The sequence below is a fragment of the Phyllobates terribilis genome, unplaced genomic scaffold (genome assembly GCF_046119375.1).
Source record: "Phyllobates terribilis strain yellow unplaced genomic scaffold, ASM4611937v1 Scaffold_1__5_contigs__length_1240528914, whole genome shotgun sequence".
NCBI lineage: Eukaryota > Metazoa > Chordata > Amphibia > Anura > Dendrobatidae > Phyllobates > Phyllobates terribilis.
Window position 1 is genome coordinate 615,413,707 of NW_027362761.1, and position 19,471 is coordinate 615,433,177.

At 47.6% G+C, this 19,471-nt stretch overlaps 2 protein-coding genes across 2 annotated transcripts in view; both read left to right on the forward strand.

Moving 5' to 3' along the window:
* Window positions 1-2,423, forward strand: part of LOC141272807 (uncharacterized) — an 85,980-nt gene extending 83,557 nt beyond the window's left edge. The window contains 2 exon segments of the mRNA XM_073683880.1: window positions 631-757; window positions 926-2,423. Coding sequence (XP_073539981.1) covers window positions 631-757; window positions 926-2,408 — 1,610 coding nt within the window. The 3' untranslated portion in view covers window positions 2,409-2,423.
* LOC141272763 (uncharacterized) overlaps window positions 1-19,471 on the forward strand; it is a 158,610-nt gene that overhangs the window by 85,755 nt on the left and 53,384 nt on the right. The gene's annotated exons all lie outside the window — the stretch shown is intronic.

A 19,471-nucleotide genomic window follows, 5' to 3' on the forward strand; every position in this document is an offset into this window, starting at 1 on the left:
CAGTAATTAAATATTAAAACTTCATTTTTGATTGCGTGGACACTTTTCTACACTAAGGGCATGATAGGAAGCTTGAGAGAGTGAAATGGCACTGGTGGTACATGAAGGGGTAAATCCTGATGTCAGGTTCCCTTTAAGAGCTGTCTAATTTCTGCACCCCTGACTTGTGCCAATGTCACCAGTTTATAAGTGTTATTCACTTTACCCATCATTATGTTAATGTTATGGCATGTAGTTGTTCTTCCTTATTACCGGTACTTTCACTGACGAGGGTCTTCATTTTGAGCTCCATGAAATAAATGTTGAAATCTCTTTTGTGTTGTAGATTAGATGTGATTTTTTTTCTATCTTTCATCCTTATAGGAAATCCTTGTGAGAATAACGGTTTATCACTAAGTTATAAAAAAGAAGATATCGGGGAGCACTCTTATGGAGAAAACCTCATCACGCTTCCTGCACCTTCTGGACTTCACAGCACTTCACTTTCTTATAATCCTCCTAATCATGAGGAGCCCTCTCCTGAGCAATCTCACATTGTTACCACAACTCCAGGTGACAAAGTGAATACAAGATTTCAGTGTGACAAGCAACTTACTAATAGCTCAGCTCAGACACAAAGAAAGCGCAAAGGAGAAAAGCCATACTCCTGTTCAGAATGTGGGAAATGCTTTGCAACGAAACGGAATCTCATTACACATCAGAGAATTCACACAGGGGAGAAGCTGTATTCATGTTCAGAATGTGGGAAATGCTTTATATATAAATGGAATCTTATTACACATCAGAGAATTCACACAGGAGAAAAGCCATTTTCATGTTCCGTATGTGAGAACTCTTTTACAGAAAAATGGAGTCTTATTAAACATCAGAGAATTCATACAGGAGAAAAGCCATTTTCATGTTCAGCATGTGGGAACTCTTTTACAGATAAATGGAGTCTTATTAGACATCAGAGAATTCATACAGAAGAAAAGCCATATTCATGTTCAGTATGTGGGAAATGCTTTACATATAAATGTAATTTTATTACACATCAAAGAATTCACACAGGAGAAAAGCCATTTTCATGTTCAGAATGTGGGAAATGTTTTACAGATAAATCTAAATTTGTTATACATGAGAGAATTCACACAGGAGAAAAGCCATATTCATGTTCATACTGTCAGAAGTCCTTCAGTGTTAAAGGGAGTCTTATTACACATCAGAGAATTCATACAGGAGAGGCACCGTATTCATGTTCAGAATGTGGGAAATGTTTTAAAAATAAATCAGATCTTGTTAAACACCTGAGAATTCACACAGGAGAAAAGCCATATTCATGTTCGGAATGTGGAAAGTCCTTCACAGAGAAATCAAGTCTTATTACACATCAGAGAATTCATTCCGGGAAGAAGCCATTTTCATGTTCAGAATGTGGGAAGTCCTTCACTGTTAAAGGGAGTCTTGTTACACATCAGAGAATTCATACAGGAGAGGCACCGTATTTATGTTCAGAATGTGGAAAATCTTTTAAAAATAAATCTGATCTTGTTAAACACTTGAGAATTCACACAGGAGAAAAGCCATTTTCATGTTCGGAATGTGAGAAGTCCTTCACAGAGAAATCAAGTCTTATTACACATCAGAGATTTCATACAGGAAAGAAGCCATTCTCATGTTCAGAATGTGGGAAGTCCTTCAATGTTAAAGGGAGTCTTATTACACATCAGAGAATTCATACTGGAAAGAAACCATTTTCATGTTCAGAATGTGGGAAGTCCTTCACTGTTAAAGGGAATCTTATTACACATCAGAGAATTCATACTGGAGAGAAGCCGTATTCATGTTCAGAATGTGGGAAATGTTTTAAAAATAAATCAGATCATGTTAAACACCAGAGAATTCACACCGGAGAGAAGCCATATTCATGTTCAGAATGTGGGAAATATTTTAAAAATAAATCCGATCTTGTTAAACACCAGAGAATTCATACTGGAGAGAGGCCGTATTCCTGTTCAGAATGTGGGAAATGCTTTAAAAATAAATCCGATCTTGTTAAACACCAGAGAATTCATACTGGAGAAAAGCCGTATTCATGTTCAGAATGTGGGAAATGCTTTACAGATAAAGGGAATCTTATTACACATCAGAGAATTCATACTGGAGAGAAGCCGTATTCATGTTCAGAATGTGGGAAATGTTTTACAAATAAATCAGATCTTGTTAAACACCAGAGAATTCACACAGGAGAAAAGCCGTATTCATGTTCAGAATGTGAGAAATGCTTTAAAGATAAATCATATCTTGTGACACATGAGAGAATTCACACTTGAGAGAAGCCGTAGTCATGATCACTGTGTGAGAAACGTTTTATACAAAAATGTAATCTTCTTTTACATCAGAGAACTCATGAATTAGAGAAACTGTAATTATATTCACTGTGTTTTACAAATATTAATAAACTGTGGGAGGCCTGAGAGTGTCGTAGATGTATTTCCAGGGCAGTTGAAGGTGTTGGAACACTTTAAACTTTAAATTTTTGCTGAATCAATTTGGTTCCGAATCAGATTTTATGGTCAAATCTAATCCAAAACAAATTTGGGGAAGAAAAATTAAAAAAGGAAAAAATACAATTATTTGGATGTTTAAAGACCTTCCAGCAGCTTGAGCATGTTAAACTGGTCACATCATGGAATATAGTGGCTGAAGAGCTCAATAAAATTACCTTGAACATAAGCAGACAGCAAAACGGGCGGACATACATCCGTGCAACTTCACTGGGGCCTGTAGGTGGAGAGTGTTACGGATCCGGGTGGTGGAACCTCTGTGCTGCGGTGCAAAGAGGGACCAGAGGGGCGTAACTAGGTATCAACTCGGACCGACCAAGGTCGTATGGCGGCTCAATCAACTCCGTGACCAGGGGAGGACCGAGCAGAGGGACCAGGTGCTACTCTGGGACCGACCTTTTATGAGAGCAGGTGACTCCCACGGGTCAGAAGGCAGGGACTTACCGGTACAGCAGATGAGCACGGGAGGCAGGCTGACGGGTGATCCGGGTAGACGGACTGGCAGACACGGCAGGTAACAAGCAGGAGCCTCCAGGTAGGCTGGCAGGTCGGCACAGCAGGTAACAGGCAGGTGCTTCCAGGTAAGCGGGCTGGCAGGTAACAAGCAGGAGCCTCCAGGTAGGCTGGAAGGTAGGCACGGCAGGTAACAGGCAGGTGCTTCCAGGTAAGCGGCTGGCAGGTAACAGGCAGATGCTTCCTGGTAAGCAGGCGGGCAAGGCCCATAGACAGACTGGCGGACTGGACTGTAGACAGACTGTCGGGCTGGAGAGTAGACAAGCTGGCGGACAGGACTGGTAGGCTGGCGGACTGGACTGGTAGTCGGGCTGGCGGGCGGGACTGGTAGTCAGGCTAGCAGCGGGACCTGAGGGCTGAAGCAGAGTTTAACACACAAAGCTACAACCTTGCATGGGCACCTCCATTTTGGAGGAGGTGCCTTTTATATGGGAGGTCCGTTGGCCGGGGACTCCATAGGACGGCGCGCATGGCCCTTTAAGAGGAGGAAGCGCGCCCGCGCCCTAAGCACAGTGCCCGGGAAGCTGCACGCGCCGGCAGATGCAGGAGCGCCAGAGGACGCCGGGCGGGGAGCGTGGCGGTAAGAGGGACGGCGTCTCTGCCTGTCGGGGGCAGAGATGCCAATACTACAGTACCCCTCCCCCCTTTACGCCCCCTCTTTTTTAGGCCTGAAAGAAATTTTTTAAGGAGAAGCGGGGCATGGATGTTCTCCCTGGGTTCCCAAGTTCTCTCCTCTGGGCCAAACCCCTTCCAATCCACCAGAAAAAAGGTTTTTCCTCTTACCCTCTTGGTGGCCGGAATGTTCTCTACCTCAAAGACGTTCTCAACGGAGACCGGAGCTGGGGAGGTACCTGGAATGTCGGAAAAAGCATTAAGCACAACTGGTTTGAGGAGTGATACGTGGAAGGAGTTGGGAATCCGTAAGGTGGCCGGGAGTTTTAACTTGTAGGCCACTGGATTGATTTGCTTGAAGACTTCAAATGGACCGATGAACCGTGGACCCAACTTATAGGAGGGTATTTTGAGACAAACTTGTTTGGAGGAGAGCCAAACCTTGTCTCCCGGACGGAACTAAGGCGGATCCAGACGTCTCTTATCAGCATGTTTCTTCATCCGCTCGGAGGATTGAAGAAGTGCAGATCTAGTGTCCTCCCAAATAGTGGAAAATTCGCTGACCAGAGACTCTGCGGCAGGGTTGTCCACTGAAGCGGAAACGGGAAACTGAATCCGGGGATGTTGACCGTAGACCACAAAGAACGGGGACTTGGAAGAAGATTCGCTCTCATGGTTGTTATAGGAGAACTCGGCCCAAGGTAGGAGCTCCACCCAATCGGTATGGTGAGCGTTGACGAAGTGCCGGAGGAAGCTGGTAAGGGTCTGGTTGATACGTTTCACTTGGCCATTGGACTGCGGATGGTAAGCAGAGGAGAAATCCAGGGTGACATTCAGCAGCTTACACGTAGCTCTCCAGAAGCGCAAAGTGAACTGGACCCCCCGATCAGACACAATGTGGAGGGGTAGGCCGTGGAGACGAAAGATGTGATGGATGAAGTCCTTAGCCAACACAGATGCGGGCAGGAGACCAGGCAGAGGGATGAAGTGGGCCATTTTAGAAAAGCGGTCAGCGACCACCCAAATGATCGTACAACCGGCAGAAACAGGAAGATCAGTAATAAAGTCCATAGCAATGTGTTGCCACGGGGCAGCAGGTACGGGAAGCGGCAGGAGACGGCCGGCTGGAAGTTGTCTGGGAACCTCTTGATCGGAAGACAGGAAGGATCGGGACAAGGCGTCGGCTTTAACGTTCTTGTCCGCCGGGCGGTAATGTAGGGTAAAGTTGAAGCGGGCGAAGAACAAAGACCACTGGGCCTGATGCGGATTGAGTCTTTGGGCATTCTGTAGATATGCCAGGTTTTTGTGGTCAGTATACTGTAGATGACCACCGGGTGCAGAGTCCCCTCGAGCAGGTAACGCCACTCCTCCAGCGCCAATTTGATGGCTAGCCGTTCTCAGTCTCCTATGGAGTAGTTGCACTCAGACGAGGAGAAGATCTTGGAGAAGAAGCCGCAGGTTACCATTCTCCCGGATGAAGATTTCTGGGTGAGCACCGCTCCGGCTCCGGAAGAGGAAGCATCAACCTCCAGAAAGAACTGTTTGTTGCTATCCGGACGGTGCAGCTCAGGGGCAAAAGAGAAGGCTTGTTTTAAGGAGAGGAAGGCCTCCTCCGCTTCGGACGGCAATTCCTTAGGATTTTCTCCCTTTCGGGTGAGCGCAGAGATGGGAGCAGTCCGGGAAGAGAAATGCGGGATGAAGAGACGGTAATAATTGGCGAAGCCCAGGAATCGCTGAATCGCCTTCAACCCCTCCGGATGGGGCCACTTTAGGACGCCAGAGACCTTCTCGGGGTCCATCCGTAGACTGGTCTTAGAGATAATATAGCCCAGAAACGGAAGAGAGGTCTGCTCGAAGAGGCATTTCTCAAATTTTGCATATAGGTGATTCTGCCTGAGCCTAAGCAGGACCTAACGAACATCCCTCCGATGTGTAGGAAGATCCGGAGAGAAGACCAAGATGTCGTCCAGGTACACCACTACGCAAGAATATAAGAGGTCACGGAAGATGTCGTTAACTAGTTCTTGGAAGACGGCGGGAGCATTACAGAGACGGAAGGGCATCACACGGTATTCATAGTGACCGTCCCGGGTATTGAATGCCGTCTTCCACTAGTCTCCTTGACTGATCCGGACCAAGTTATACGCCCCACGAAGATCGAGCTTGGTGAAGATCTTCGCGCCTTTAAGGCGGTCGAACAGCTCAGAAATGAGCGGCAGGGGGTATTTGTTTTTGATAGTAATTTGGTTGAGTCCTCTATAATCGGTACAGGGGCGTAGTGAACCGTCTTTTTTTTTTTTACAAAGAAGAATCCGGCTCCAGCTGGGGAGGAAGATTTCCGGATAAATCCCCTAGCCAGATTTTCTTCGATGCACTCCGACATGGCCCGGGTTTCGGCCAACGACGACGGGTAAATTTGCACACGGGGTGGAGTGGCACCGGGTACCAGGTCGATAGGGCAATCATATGGCCTATGAGGTGGCAGTGTCTCTGCCTTCTTCTTGTCGAAGACATCAGCATAGGACCAGTAAGGTGCCGGTAGACCAGGTAAATTAGCCGGAGTAGATGGAGGTCGAGCCGGGCGAACCGGAACCAGGCAGGTCTCATGGCAATCCTGCCCCCAACGGAGCACCTCACCGGATTGCCAATTCAGAACGGGTTCATGTCTCTGTAACCAGGGTAGACCTAGCAAAAGGGGGTGAGAGAGTCCAGAAAGCACATGGAAGGAGATCTTCTCTGAGTGTAGCATTCCCACCTGCAGGGTTATAGGCTCTGTGACGAGCAAGATGGTCACCGGAAGGAGTCTTCCATCCACGGAAGCGACTGCCAATGGTTCAGCCAGAGGTTTGGTAGGAATCTGATACTTCTCTACAAGGGACTGGGATATGAGATTCCCAGCGGCTCCGGAATCCAGATGTGCAGTTTCAAAGAAGTGGTTCTCTCCACAGGAGAGAGAGACGGACAGAGTCAAGAACGGAGAGGATTTACTCCTGCCTAGGACGACCTCTCCGAGCGGTCCTAGACAATCTAGTTTCCCGGCTTCACCGGACAGGAACGGATCAGGTGCTCGTTGCTACCACAGTAGAAACAGCTCCCCTCGACTCGGCGTGTTTCTTGGCGAGACTTGACCATCTTGGTCTGGTTGATCTGCATAGGTTCGGGCGAGCGTGCCCGGGGAGTTGCTGGTTGGGAAGCCGGTTTCTGGAAAACAGGAGCAAGATGGGGAATCTTCTCTCCTGGGTAGTCTCCTTAGCACGTTCTAGGAAACGGATGTCAATCCGGGTAGCTAGTGACACCAGGTCATCCAGGGTGTTAGGAATGTCCTGGCCGGCTAACTCGTCCTTAATCTGACCGGAAAGACCCTCCCAGAAGGTGGACATCAGGGCCTCGTTGTCAAAGGCAAGCTCAGAAGCGAGGGTACGGAACCGTATAGCATACTGGCCCACGGTGAGACTCCCTTGGCGGAGACGGAGCAATGAGGAGGCAGTAGAAATCCTTCGTCCAGGTTCATCGAAGACCCTCAGGAAGGCAGTGAGGAAAGCTGGAAGATCGGACACTAGGGAATTTCCTCTCTCCCATAGAGGGTTTAGCCATGCCAATGCTTCCCCGATGAGGTGGGACATGATGAACGCCACCTTGGCCCGGTCGGAGGGAAACTGATGTGGCAGAAGTTCAAAGTGCAGTGTGCACTGGTTTAGAAAGCCCTGATATAAGACGGGATCACCTCCAAAACGAGGAGGCGCGGAAAGCCGGGATCCTAGGCTGGATGCCGTGGTATTGGTAGGCAGCGGCGCTGCCGGAGCGGGTGTCGCTCGACTCGAGGCGGGCACAGGTGGGACAGACAGCTTGTCCAGGCGAGAGTTGACAGACCGCAGGTAGGTCAGGATGGTCTCCTGTTGGGATCTCTGACGAGAAACCTCCTGGTACAGGTCAGCAAGCGAAGGGGCCTGGGGGCCACCAGGTTCCATGGCCCGTGCAAACTGTTACGGATCCGGGTGGTAGAACCTCTGTGCTGCGGTGCAAGGACCGACCAGAGGGGCGTAACTAGGTATCAACTCGGACTGACCAAGGTCGTACGGCGGCTCAATCGACTTCGTGACCAGGAAAGGACCGAGTAGAGGGACCAGGTGCTACTCTGGGACCGACCTTGTATGAGAGCAGGTGACTCCCACGGGTCAGAAGGCAGGGACTGACCGGTACAGCAGATGAGCACGGGAGGCAGGCTGACGGGTGATCCGGGTAGATAGACTGGCAGACACGGCAGGTAACAAGCAGGAGCCTCCAGGTAGGCTGGCAGGTAGGCACGGCAGGTAATATGCAGGTGCTTCCAGATAAGCGGGCTGGCAGGCACGGCAGGTAACAAGCAGGAGCCTCCAGGTAGGCTGGAAGGTAGGCACGGCAGGTAACAGGCAGGTGCTTCCAGGTAAGCGGGCTGGCAGGCACGGCAGGTAACAGGCAGGTGCTTCCTGGTAAGCAGGCGGACAAAGCCCATAGACAGACTGGCGGACTGGACTGTAGACAGACTGTCGGGCTGGAGAGTAGACAAGCTGGTGGACAGGACTGGTAGTCAGGCTGGCGGACTGGACTGGTAGTCAGGCTGGCGGGCTGGACTGGTAGTCAGGCTAGCAGCGGGACCTGAGGGCTGAAGCAGTGTTTAACACACAAAGCTACAACCTTGCACGGGCACCTCCATTTTGGAGGAGGTGCCTTTTATATGGGAGGTCCTCCGGCCGTTGGCCGGGAACTCCATAGGACGGCGCGCGCGGCCCCTTTAAGAGGGAGGAAGCGCGCCCTAAGCACTGTGCCCAGGAAGCTGCGCGCGCCGGCAGCAGCAGATGCAGGAGAGCCAGAGGACGCCGGGCAGGGAGCGCGGCGGTAAGAGGGACGGCATCTCTGCCTGTCAGGGGGCAGAGACGCTGATAATACAGAGAGGGGCCCTTGCAGGCAGGCGCATACTGCCCATAGCAGCAGCCCTCACAGACGCTATGGAGACTCAGTAAAGATTATGGGCGGGAGTGAAAGGGGCCCGGTGTCAAGCAGCACGGGGCCGCTCTCACCTCCACCAGTAATCATTCTGATACCCAGAGCTAGGGAAAGAGCAGTGCACAGAGGGCAGGACTGAGGACTTCAAAAAGGGTGTGTATCATGCAGGCAGAGAGACGCTGGCCAATGAAGGTTTTCCCCACCAGACTGGTGTGCGCTCGCTGGTTGCCGTCTCTGTCCTGTACGATGGTTGAATGTTCACCTGTAGTCAGGGGGCCCGGGCTGCACAGCACACTGGGGACAATAGTGGAGGAAGAGCAGGACTTATAGTACTTCTCCTGCTTCCTCCGCTGTTCCATTCCCAGCATGATATCATAAAGAAGAGGTCGGGCGAGGAGGCTCACTGCACAGGACAGCATGGCAGCAGCAGGGGCCTATGTGTCTGCTCTGCTGTGTCCCCGTCCCCCACAGTGGTTTCTGTGGCCCTCTCCAGCTGATCTCTGCACTATGTGGCCAACCACCTCCATAGCTCATCTGAACACCTGATATAGAAGAGTAGTATTTGTGTATGTGTGTTTTATGTATGTTTGTGTGTGTGTATGTATGTGTATACATGTGTATGTACGGTGTGTGTATGTACAGTGTGTGTATTTACGGTATGTATATGTACATTGTGCATGTATGGTATATGTATCTGTATGGATATATGGCATGTGTGTATGTACGGTATATAAGTGTGTGTATGTACGGTATGTGTATGCATGCTGTGTGTATGTATGTGAGGTATATGTGTATCTGTATGTACGGTGTATGTGTGTGAATGTACGGCATATGTGTGTATGTACGGTATTTGTGTGTATGTACGGTATGTGTATGTACAGTATGTGTTTGCATGTACGGCATGTGTATGTACGGTGTATGACTTCAGGCTGTCATTGATGCTAGAGGGGGCAATACACGGTATTAACAACTGGGGTATGTGAACTTTTGATCAGGGTCATTTGGATGTTTTTGGTTGTCATTAAGATTTAAAAAGAAAACACACAGTAGTTTGACAATAAATGGCTTCACCCAACAATAACCATGAGGGGAGGAAAAGGTTTATTGTTATCATTTATATTCTCTGAAACAAGGCCAAGAAAGGAGCAATTCTGCCGGGGTATGTAAACTTTTGATCACAACTGTATATACATATATATACTGGAATGTCCGGGGTCACAGGAGAACACTGCTGGTAATATATATATATACAGTATAGACCAAAAGTTTGGACACACCTTCTCATTTAAAGATTTTTCTGTATTTACATGACTATGAAAATTGTGCATTCACACTGAAGGCATCAAAACTATGAATTACCACATGTGGAATTATATACTTAACAAAAAAGTGTGAAACAACTGAAAATATGTCTTATATTCTAGGTTCTTCACAGTAGCCGCCTTTTCCTTTGATGACTGCTTTGCATACTCTTGGCATTCTCTTGATGAGCTTCAAGAGGTAGTCACCGGAAATGGTCTTCCAACAATCTTGAAGGAGTTCCCAGAGATGCTTAGCACTTGTTGGTCCTTTTGCCTTCACTCTGCGGTCCAGCTCACCCTAAACCATCTCGATTGGGTTCAGGTCTGGTGACTGTGGAGGCCAGGTCATCTGGCGTAGCCCCCCATCACTCTCCTTCTTGGTCAAATAGCCTTTACACAGCCTGGAGATGTGTTTGGGGTCATTGTCCTGTTGAAAAATAAATGATGGTCCAACTAAACGCAAACCGGATGGAATAGCATGCCACTGCAAGATGCTGTGGTAGCCATGCTGGTTCAGTATGCCTTCAATTTTGAATAAATCCCCAACAGTGTCACCAGCAAAGCCCCCCCACACCATCACACCTCCTCCTCCATGCTTCACGGTGGGAACCAGGCATGTAGAGTCCATCCGTTCACCTTTTCTGCGTCGCACAAAGACACGGTGGTTGGAACCAAAGATCTCAAATTTGGGCTCATCAGACCAAAGCACAGATTTCCACTGGTCTAATGTCCATTCCTTGTGTTCTTTAGCCCAAACAAGTCTCTTCTGCTTGTAGCCTGTCCTTAGCAGTGGTTTCCTAGCAGCTATTTTACCATGAAGGCCTGCTGCACAAAGTCTCCTCTTAACAGTTGTTGTAGAGATGTGTCTGCTGCTAGAACTCTGTGGGGCATTGACCTGGTCTCTAATCTGAGCTGCTGTTAACCTGCGGTTTCTGAGGCTAGTGACTCGGATAAACTTATCCTCAGAAGCAGAGGTGACTCTTGGTCTTCCTTTCCTGGGGCGGTCCTCAATTGAGGCAGTTTCTTTGTAGCGCTTGATGGTTTTTGCAACTGCACTTGGGGACACTTTCAAAGTTTGCCCAGTTTTTCGGATTGACTGACCTTCATTTCTTAAAGTAATGATGGCCATTCGTTTTTCTTTACTTAGCTGCTTTTTTCTTGCCATAATACAAATTCTAACAGTCTATTCAGTAGGACTATCAGCTGTGTATCCACCAGACTTCTGCACAACCCAACTGATGGTCCCAACCCCATTTATAAGGCAAGAAATCCCACTTATTAAACCTGACAGGGCACACCTGTGAAGTGAAAACCATTTCCGGTGACTACCTCTTGAAGCTCATCAAGAGAATACCAAGAGTGTGCAAAGCAGTCATCAAAGCAAAAGGTGGCTACTTTGAAGAACCTAGAATATAAGACATATTTCTGTTGTTTCACACTTTTTTGTTAAGTATATAATTCCACATGTGTTAATTCATAGTTTTGATGCCTTCAGTGTGAATGTACAATTTTTATAGTCATGAAAATACAGAAAAATCTTTAAATGAGAAGGTGTGTCCCCCTGACAAAGGGAACAACCGAAACGCGCGTCGGGACGCCTCTCTCGACATGTGCCTCCCGGTAATGGACCCCTAACAGCGTTACTGCCCTCTGTTGATCGTTTGTGGATACTGGAGAGTTGCGGTAAGCATACAGCGGGGACATCCATGCTCCCTATATCTAACTCATGCACCGCACGTTATTATATTGGTAGTAGTAAATAGGAGTGTGACATGGTGGATGATCTCCACATATATCCACTACACATCAGTGAGGGTAGTTAGCCTATATAGTATTTACTCCAATGCTGCACCTGTAATATACACATCAGATATGATGTAATAAACATTAATATATTGGATCTGTGTTTGCTTTGGATAACTTACATTATGGGTCCTTTATTGGGGTCACATATGGAGAGGGCTGTTGTTGATTTTATTGTTCTTTTTGTATTGCTGCACTGATCTCTATGTATGTCTAATCTTTTTTGTTATAATAAACATTGACTATTTTTTGCTATAGAATTGTTGACTCTATTTTCGCTCTTTTTTTCTCTGGGAGTTTAACAACTGTTAAGAGGAGACTTTGTGCAGCAGGCCTTCATGATAAAATAGCTGCTAGGAAACCACTGCTAAGGACAGGCAACAAGCAGAAGAGACTTGTTTGGGCTAAAGAACACAAGGAATGGACATTAGACCAGTGGAAATCTGCTTTGGTTTGATGAGTCCAAATTTGAGATCTTTGGTTCCAACCACCGTGTCTTTGTGCGACAAAGAAAAGGTGAACGGATGGACTCTACATGCCTGGTTCCCACCGTGAAGCATGGAGGAGGAGGTGTGATGGTGTGGGGGTGCTTTGCTGGTGACACTTTTAGGGATTGATTCAAAATTGAAGGTATACTGAACCAGCATGGCTACCACAGCATCTTGCAGCGGCATGCTATTCCATCCGGTTTGCGTTTAGTTGGACCATCATTTATTTTTCAACAGGACAATGACCCCAAACACACCTCCAGGCTGTGTAAGGGCTATTTGACCAACAAGAGTGATGGGGTGCTACGCCAGATGACCTGGCCTCCACAGTCACCAGACCTGAACCCAATCGAGATGGTTTGGGGTGAGCTGGACCGCAGAGAGAAGGCAAAAGGACCAACAAGTGCTAAGCATCTCTGGGAACTCCTTCAAGATTGTTGGAAGACCATTTCCAGTGACTACCTCTTGAAGCTCATCAAGAGAATGCCAAGAGTGTGCAAAGCAGTCATCAAAGCAAAAGGTGGCTACTGTGAAGACCCTAGAATATAAGACATATTTTCAGTTGTTTCACACTTTTTTGTTAAGTATATAATTCCACATGTGTTAATTCATAGTTTTGATGCCTTCAGTGTGAATGTACAATTTTCATAGTCATGAAAATACAGAAAAATCTTAAAATGGGGTGTGTCCAAACTTTTGGTCTGTACTGTACAAGGGACAAAAACTGCCACACCATAACCAGACCACATATTATCACCACATTGTCACCGAATGCTACAATACTAATCATTAATAAAAAAAAAAAAACACAATACTAATATTACCATAAGTGCCATTATACACGGGAGCTCTGTATATAGTGTCAGTGTACAGGTAATACAGTGCTCACCAGTGACATTATACACAGGAGCTCTGTATATAGTGTCAGTATACAGGTAATACAGTGATCACCAGTGACATTATACACTGGAGCTCTGTATATAGTGTATAGTGTACAGGTAATACAGAGATCACCAGTGATATTATACACAGGAGCTCTGTATATAGTGTATAGTGTACAGGTAATACAGTGATCACCAGTGACATTATACACAGGAGCTCTGTATATAGTGTACAGGTAATACAGTGATCACCAGTGACATTATACACAGGAACTCTGTATAGAGTGTATAGTGTACAGGTAATACAGGGATCACCAGTGACATTATATACAGGAGCTCTGTATATAGTGTATACTGTACAGGTAATACAGTGATCACCAGTGACATTATACACAGGAGCTCTGTATATAGTGTATAGTGTACAGGTAATACAGTGATCACCAGTGACATTATACACAGGAGCTCTGTATATAGTGTATAGTGTACAGGTAATACAGGGATCACCAGTGACATTATACACAGGAGCTCTGCATATAGTGTATAGTGTACAGGTAATACAGTGATCACCAGTGACATTATACACAGGAGCTCTGTATATAGTGTATAGTGTACAGGTAATACAGTGATCACCAGTGACATTATACACAGGAGCTATGTGTATAGCTTATAGTGTACAGGTAATACAGGGATCACCAGTGACATTATACACAGGAGCTCTGTATATAGTATATAGTGTACAGGTTATACAGGGATCACCAGTGACATTATACACAGGAGCTCAGTATATAGTGTTTAGTGTATAGGTAATACAGTGATCACCAGTGACATTATACACATGAGCTCTGTATATAGTGTCAGTGTACAGGTAATACAGTGATCACCAGTGACATTATACACAGGAGCTCTGTATATAGTGTCAGTGTACAGGTAATACATTGATCATCAGTGACATTATACACAGGAGCTCTGTATATAGTGTATAGTGTACAGGTAATACAGTGATCACCAGTGACATTATACACAGGAGCTCTGTATATAGTGTCAGTGTACAGGTAATACAGTGATCACCAGTGACATTATACACAGGAGCTCTGTATATAGTGTCAGTGTACAGGTAATACAGTGATCACCAGTGACATTATACACAGGAGCTCTGTATATAGTGTATAGTGTACAGGTAATACAGTGATCACCAGTGACATTATACACAGGAGCTATGTGTATAGCTTATAGTGTACAGGTAATACAGGGATCACCAGTGACATTATACACAGGAGCTCTGTATATAGTATATAGTGTACAGGTTATACAGGGATCACCAGTGACATTATACACAGGAGCTCAGTATATAGTGTTTAGTGTATAGGTAATACAGTGATCACCAGTGACATTATACACATGAGCTCTGTATATAGTGTCAGTGTACAGGTAATACAGTGATCACCAGTGACATTATACACAGGAGCTCTGTATATAGTGTCAGTGTACAGGTAATACATTGATCATCAGTGACATTATACACAGGAGCTCTGTATATAGTGTATAGTGTACAGGTAATACAGTGATCACCAGTGACATTATACACAGGAGCTCTGTATATAGTGTCAGTGTACAGGTAATACAGTGATCACCAGTGACATTATACACAGGAGCTCTGTATATAGTGTCAGTGTACAGGTAATACAGTGATCACCAGTGACATTATACACAGGAGCTCTGTATATAGTGTATAGTGTACAGGTAATACAGTGATCACCAGTGACATTATACACAGGAGCTCTGTATATAGTGTATAGTGTCAGCGTACAGATAACACACTGACTCACCGGTGACGTGTCTACGTGAAGTCCTTCATCTTTGCTTTTCTCCTTCATCCAGCACAGACCGCCATCACTTTTTCTAGCCAGGACTTGTCTTTGCATAAAATAACACACAGTTATCTAGAGCACATTCCCCAACTTCTACATTACACAGCTGAATATAGATGTGGACCCATCATTAATATATAATTAGTCATTATGCAACCCACCATTCCAAATATAAATTGTAATCCCCCACTGTGCCTCCACTGACTGTAAATAGTCACTTTCCCCAACTAATAAATATATAAATTAATTAGCACCTGTACTCTTTCCTCCCAATTTATTACCAGTCACACTCCTGCATCCTCAACGCCCCCTACTCTGTACCTCCTGCTCCCCCGATTCATTATATTTACATGCACCCTCTGCCCTAATTCATTATGTCATGTCCATGCACTCCCCACCCCCACCCTCAATTCATCATCATTTACTTGCTCTCCCCACCCCCCACTCCCAATTCATCATGTGCTCTCCCCACTCACATCTCCCTATTTTCTCTCCCCACTCCCAATACTCCATGTGCTCATCCCACCCCACTCCCAATTCCCCATGAGCTCATCCCACCGCACTCCCAATCCTCTATGCGCTCACCCCACCCTCCACTCCCAATCCTCCATGTGCTTATCCCACCCCACTCCCAATTCCCTATGCAGGGCCGCCATCAGGGTATTACTGCCTATACAGCTGTATGGGGCCCGGCTGGCGGGCCCGTGTGCAGCCTGCCCAAGCCCTCCCTCTCTCTGCTTCTACTCACCGGGCACCGGGATGCACCGTTCAGATCATTATATATATACATACATGCACGCAACTCCCCCCAACCTGGTGGCCAGTAATATGCGCTATACCTTTAAACCGCCGCCACGTGCGGGGTCATCATGGTTCTGACGCAGTGACGATGCCGGTCACGTGATACGCACGCTGCATGCTCACTTTCATTTCGGAGCAGGGCAGCGTACGTGCAACATGTGCACGAACGTCAGACTGTGGTGCGATCTGGTGGACTGAGGCCTGGGGACTAGGAGTCGGGACAGCCGGCGGCAGCAGGATCTGTATTGAGGAGGCTGACTGCTGAGGGGGATGAGAGGCCCTATGAGGGGGGCGTGAGAGGCCCTGTGAGGGCGGGTGTGAGGCCCTGTGAGAGGCCCTGTGAGGGGGGAGTGAGAAGCCCTGTGAGGGGGGTGCCGCGGCCTGTGATGGAGCTGTCTTGCCCTGCGAAGTGGCTGCCTGGCCCTGCGAGGTGGCTGCCTGGCCCTGCGAGATGGCTACCTGGCCCTGCGAAGTGGCTGCCCGGCCCTGCAAGATGGCTACCTGGCCCTGCGAAGTGGCTGCCTGGCCCTGCGAAGTGGCTGCCACGCCCTGTGGACAAGGACAACCAAGAACAGTCGACGATTGCGTGTCAAGAAGGTGCCAACCAGAAGGTGGGAACATGAATGGTTGACAAAAAGGGTTCCCCCCTCCTTTTTTTTAAACTCTTGACTACTATATTTTTTGTTACATTATCACAGTTTGAATTGTGTTTTGGGGTGTATTTATATTCTAGAATTTATTGATTTTTAACCACTTCATGACCGGAGCATTTTGCGTTTTCGTTTTTTGCTCCCCTTCTTCCCAGAGCCATAACTTTTTTATTTTTCTGTTAATATGGCCATGTGAAGTTGTCCATTTGAACGACACCATTGGTTTTACCATATTGTGTACTGGCAAACTGGAAAAAAAAATCGAAGTGCGGTAAAATTGCAAAAAAAGTGCAATTTCACAGTTGTATCTTTTGTTTTGTTTTTACCACGTTCACTAAATGCTAAAGCAGAACTGCCATTATTATTCTCCAGGTCATAAAGCGCCATTTTCCGAGACCTGTAGCGTCTCCATTTTTTGTGATCTGGGGCCGGGTGAAGGCTTATTTTGACTGTGGAAGGTTCGAGAGGTGGAGGCGGAGCTGAGGTGGAGAATGGGTGGAGTCTCAAGGGGGCCCAAAAATTTTAGCAGTATGGGGCCTGGAAATTCCTAGTGGAAGCCCTGTCCCCGTGTGCAGCTCATCCTCCCCCCACTCCCAATTCCCCATGGGCAGCCCATCCTCTAACCACTTCCGATTCCCCATGTGCAGCTGATCCTCCCCCCACTCCCAATTCCCCATGTGCTCATCCTCCTCCCCACTCCCAATTCCCCATGTGCAGTTCATCCTCCCCCACTCCCAATTCCCCACGTGCAACTCACCCCCCTCTCCCAATTCCCCATGCAACTCATCCCCACACTCCCAATGTGCAGCTCATTCTCCCCCCAACTCCCAATTCCCCATGTGCAGCTCATCCTCCCCCCACTCCCAATTTCCCATGTGCAGCTCACCCCCCACTCCCAATTCCCCATGTGCAGCTGACTCTCCCCCACTCCCAATTCCCCATGGGCAGCCCATCCTCTAACCACTCCCGATTCCCCATGTGCAGCTGATCCTCCCCCCACTCCTAATTCCCCATGTGCAGCTCACCCCCCCACTCCCAATTCCCCATGTGCAGTTCATCCTCCCCCACTCCCAATTCCCCACATGCAACTCACCCCCCTCTCCCAATTCCCCATGTGCAACTCACCCCCCCACTCCCAATGTGCAGCTCATTCTCCCCCCAACTCCCAATTCCCCATGAGCAGCTCATCCTCCCCCCACTCCCAATTTCCCATGTGCAGCTCACCCCCCCACCCCCAATTCCCCATGTGCAGCTGACCCTCCCCCACTCCCAATTCCCCATGTGCTCATCCACCCCCACTCCCAATTCCCCATGTGCAGCTCACCCCCCCACTCCCAGTTCCCCATGTGCAGCTCATCCTCCCCCACTCCCAATTCCCCATGTGCAGCTCACCCCCCACTCCCAATTCCCCATGTGCAGTTCATCCTTCAATCACTCCCAATTCCCCATGTGCAGCTCACCCCCCCCCCCACTCCCATTTAATTAATTCTATTTAAAAAAATAAAGTTGTCATACTGAGCCCTCATATGATCCCTGCAGCATCCTGGCGCTCCTAGGGTTCCTGCTGCGGTGAGGAGAGGTACGGCGCCGTACGCGCTGTCACCTGACCAGAAGTCAGGAGAAGTATGAGGGAGCTGCTGGAGCTGCGCAGCTCCAGTAAGGAACCCAGCGCAGAGATGTGCGCCACCTAAGGCGGTGCATGTCCCGGCGCTTTGTTACAGCATGGGGCCCCATGAGCAGAAGCACAATAGGGGGGCCTCAATTGGACCCAGGCCTCACCTCTGTACTGCTGCTCACAGGGCCCCATACAGCAGTAAGGGCAGCAAGGCCCTGATGGCGGCCCTGGTAGTCACCTCACTATTGAGCCGTCTAGAGTGGAGGATAAAATGAGCCTCAAAAATCACCTCCGATCTAGACGGCTCATTACAGAAGCGGCTAAAATGGAGTTACTGCAGTGCGGGGGTTAATGAGGCCCCCGAATAAATATTACAGGTGGTTTGTCTTCTTGAATAGTTAATTAATAATACGTATGTATATATAATAATATCACAGAAATGTCCGGGGTCACTGGAGAACATTTCTGTTGTAATTTACGCCACTTTTGTGATGTAAATTATGATGGCTGAGACTTGTGGAGATAAAACTGAACAATCAGAGCTGTGTGTAATGTTTTATATTACAAAAAGTAATAGTAAAAAACTTTATTAGTTTAAAAAAAAGTGCACAAAGTGGCCGAGCTTTTCTCCCTCTCACCCTTCATTAAAAGGGATATCCTCGACTTTATGAAAAACAAAAAATGTGCCTAAGCACTAACAGGCGGGTAATTGCCTCTTACCTGCCTGATGTGCCCGGCGCCGGTCTTCCCCAGCACAATGCAGGCATAGACCTGTCACAGACCGCTCCTGCCGAGGATTCAGCTGCCACTGCTGACATCACGTCGACAGAGCGGAGGCTTTTCTGCTCTGTTGACAGGGTGGGACAGTCAACATCATTCTGATTGACAGCTGCCTAACCCGGGGAGCCGGCGGTCAATCAGAATGACTTTGGAAGTCACGCCCCGTCGCATCAGCAGTGGCAGCTAATTTCCCGGTAGTAGCGGTCTGTGATCGCTCTGTGGTGGGGAAGAATGGCATCGGGCACAACAGGCAGGTAAGTAGCAACTACCTGCCTGTTACTGCTTAGGCACATTTTTTTGTTTTTCCATAAAGTTCCGGATATATCCCCTTTAAGACTGGCATACAAAATTCTGTTCTTCGTGAATTGGGGCTGTAATCTTGTGTAACTGTCTGCCAAGAAATAATTCCCTGTAGCAACTCCATTCTAGCTGTCTCACTACAGAGATGACTAGAACAGAGTTGCTGTACAGAGGTTCATGATTTCTGTTCTCACTGTACTGTCTATAAGGACGTCCTCTATACAGCAACTCCATTCTAGCTGTCTCACTAGAGATAACTAGATCAGAGTTGTTGTACAGAGGTTGATGATTTCTGTGCACTCTACTGTCTATAAGGACGTCCTCTGTACA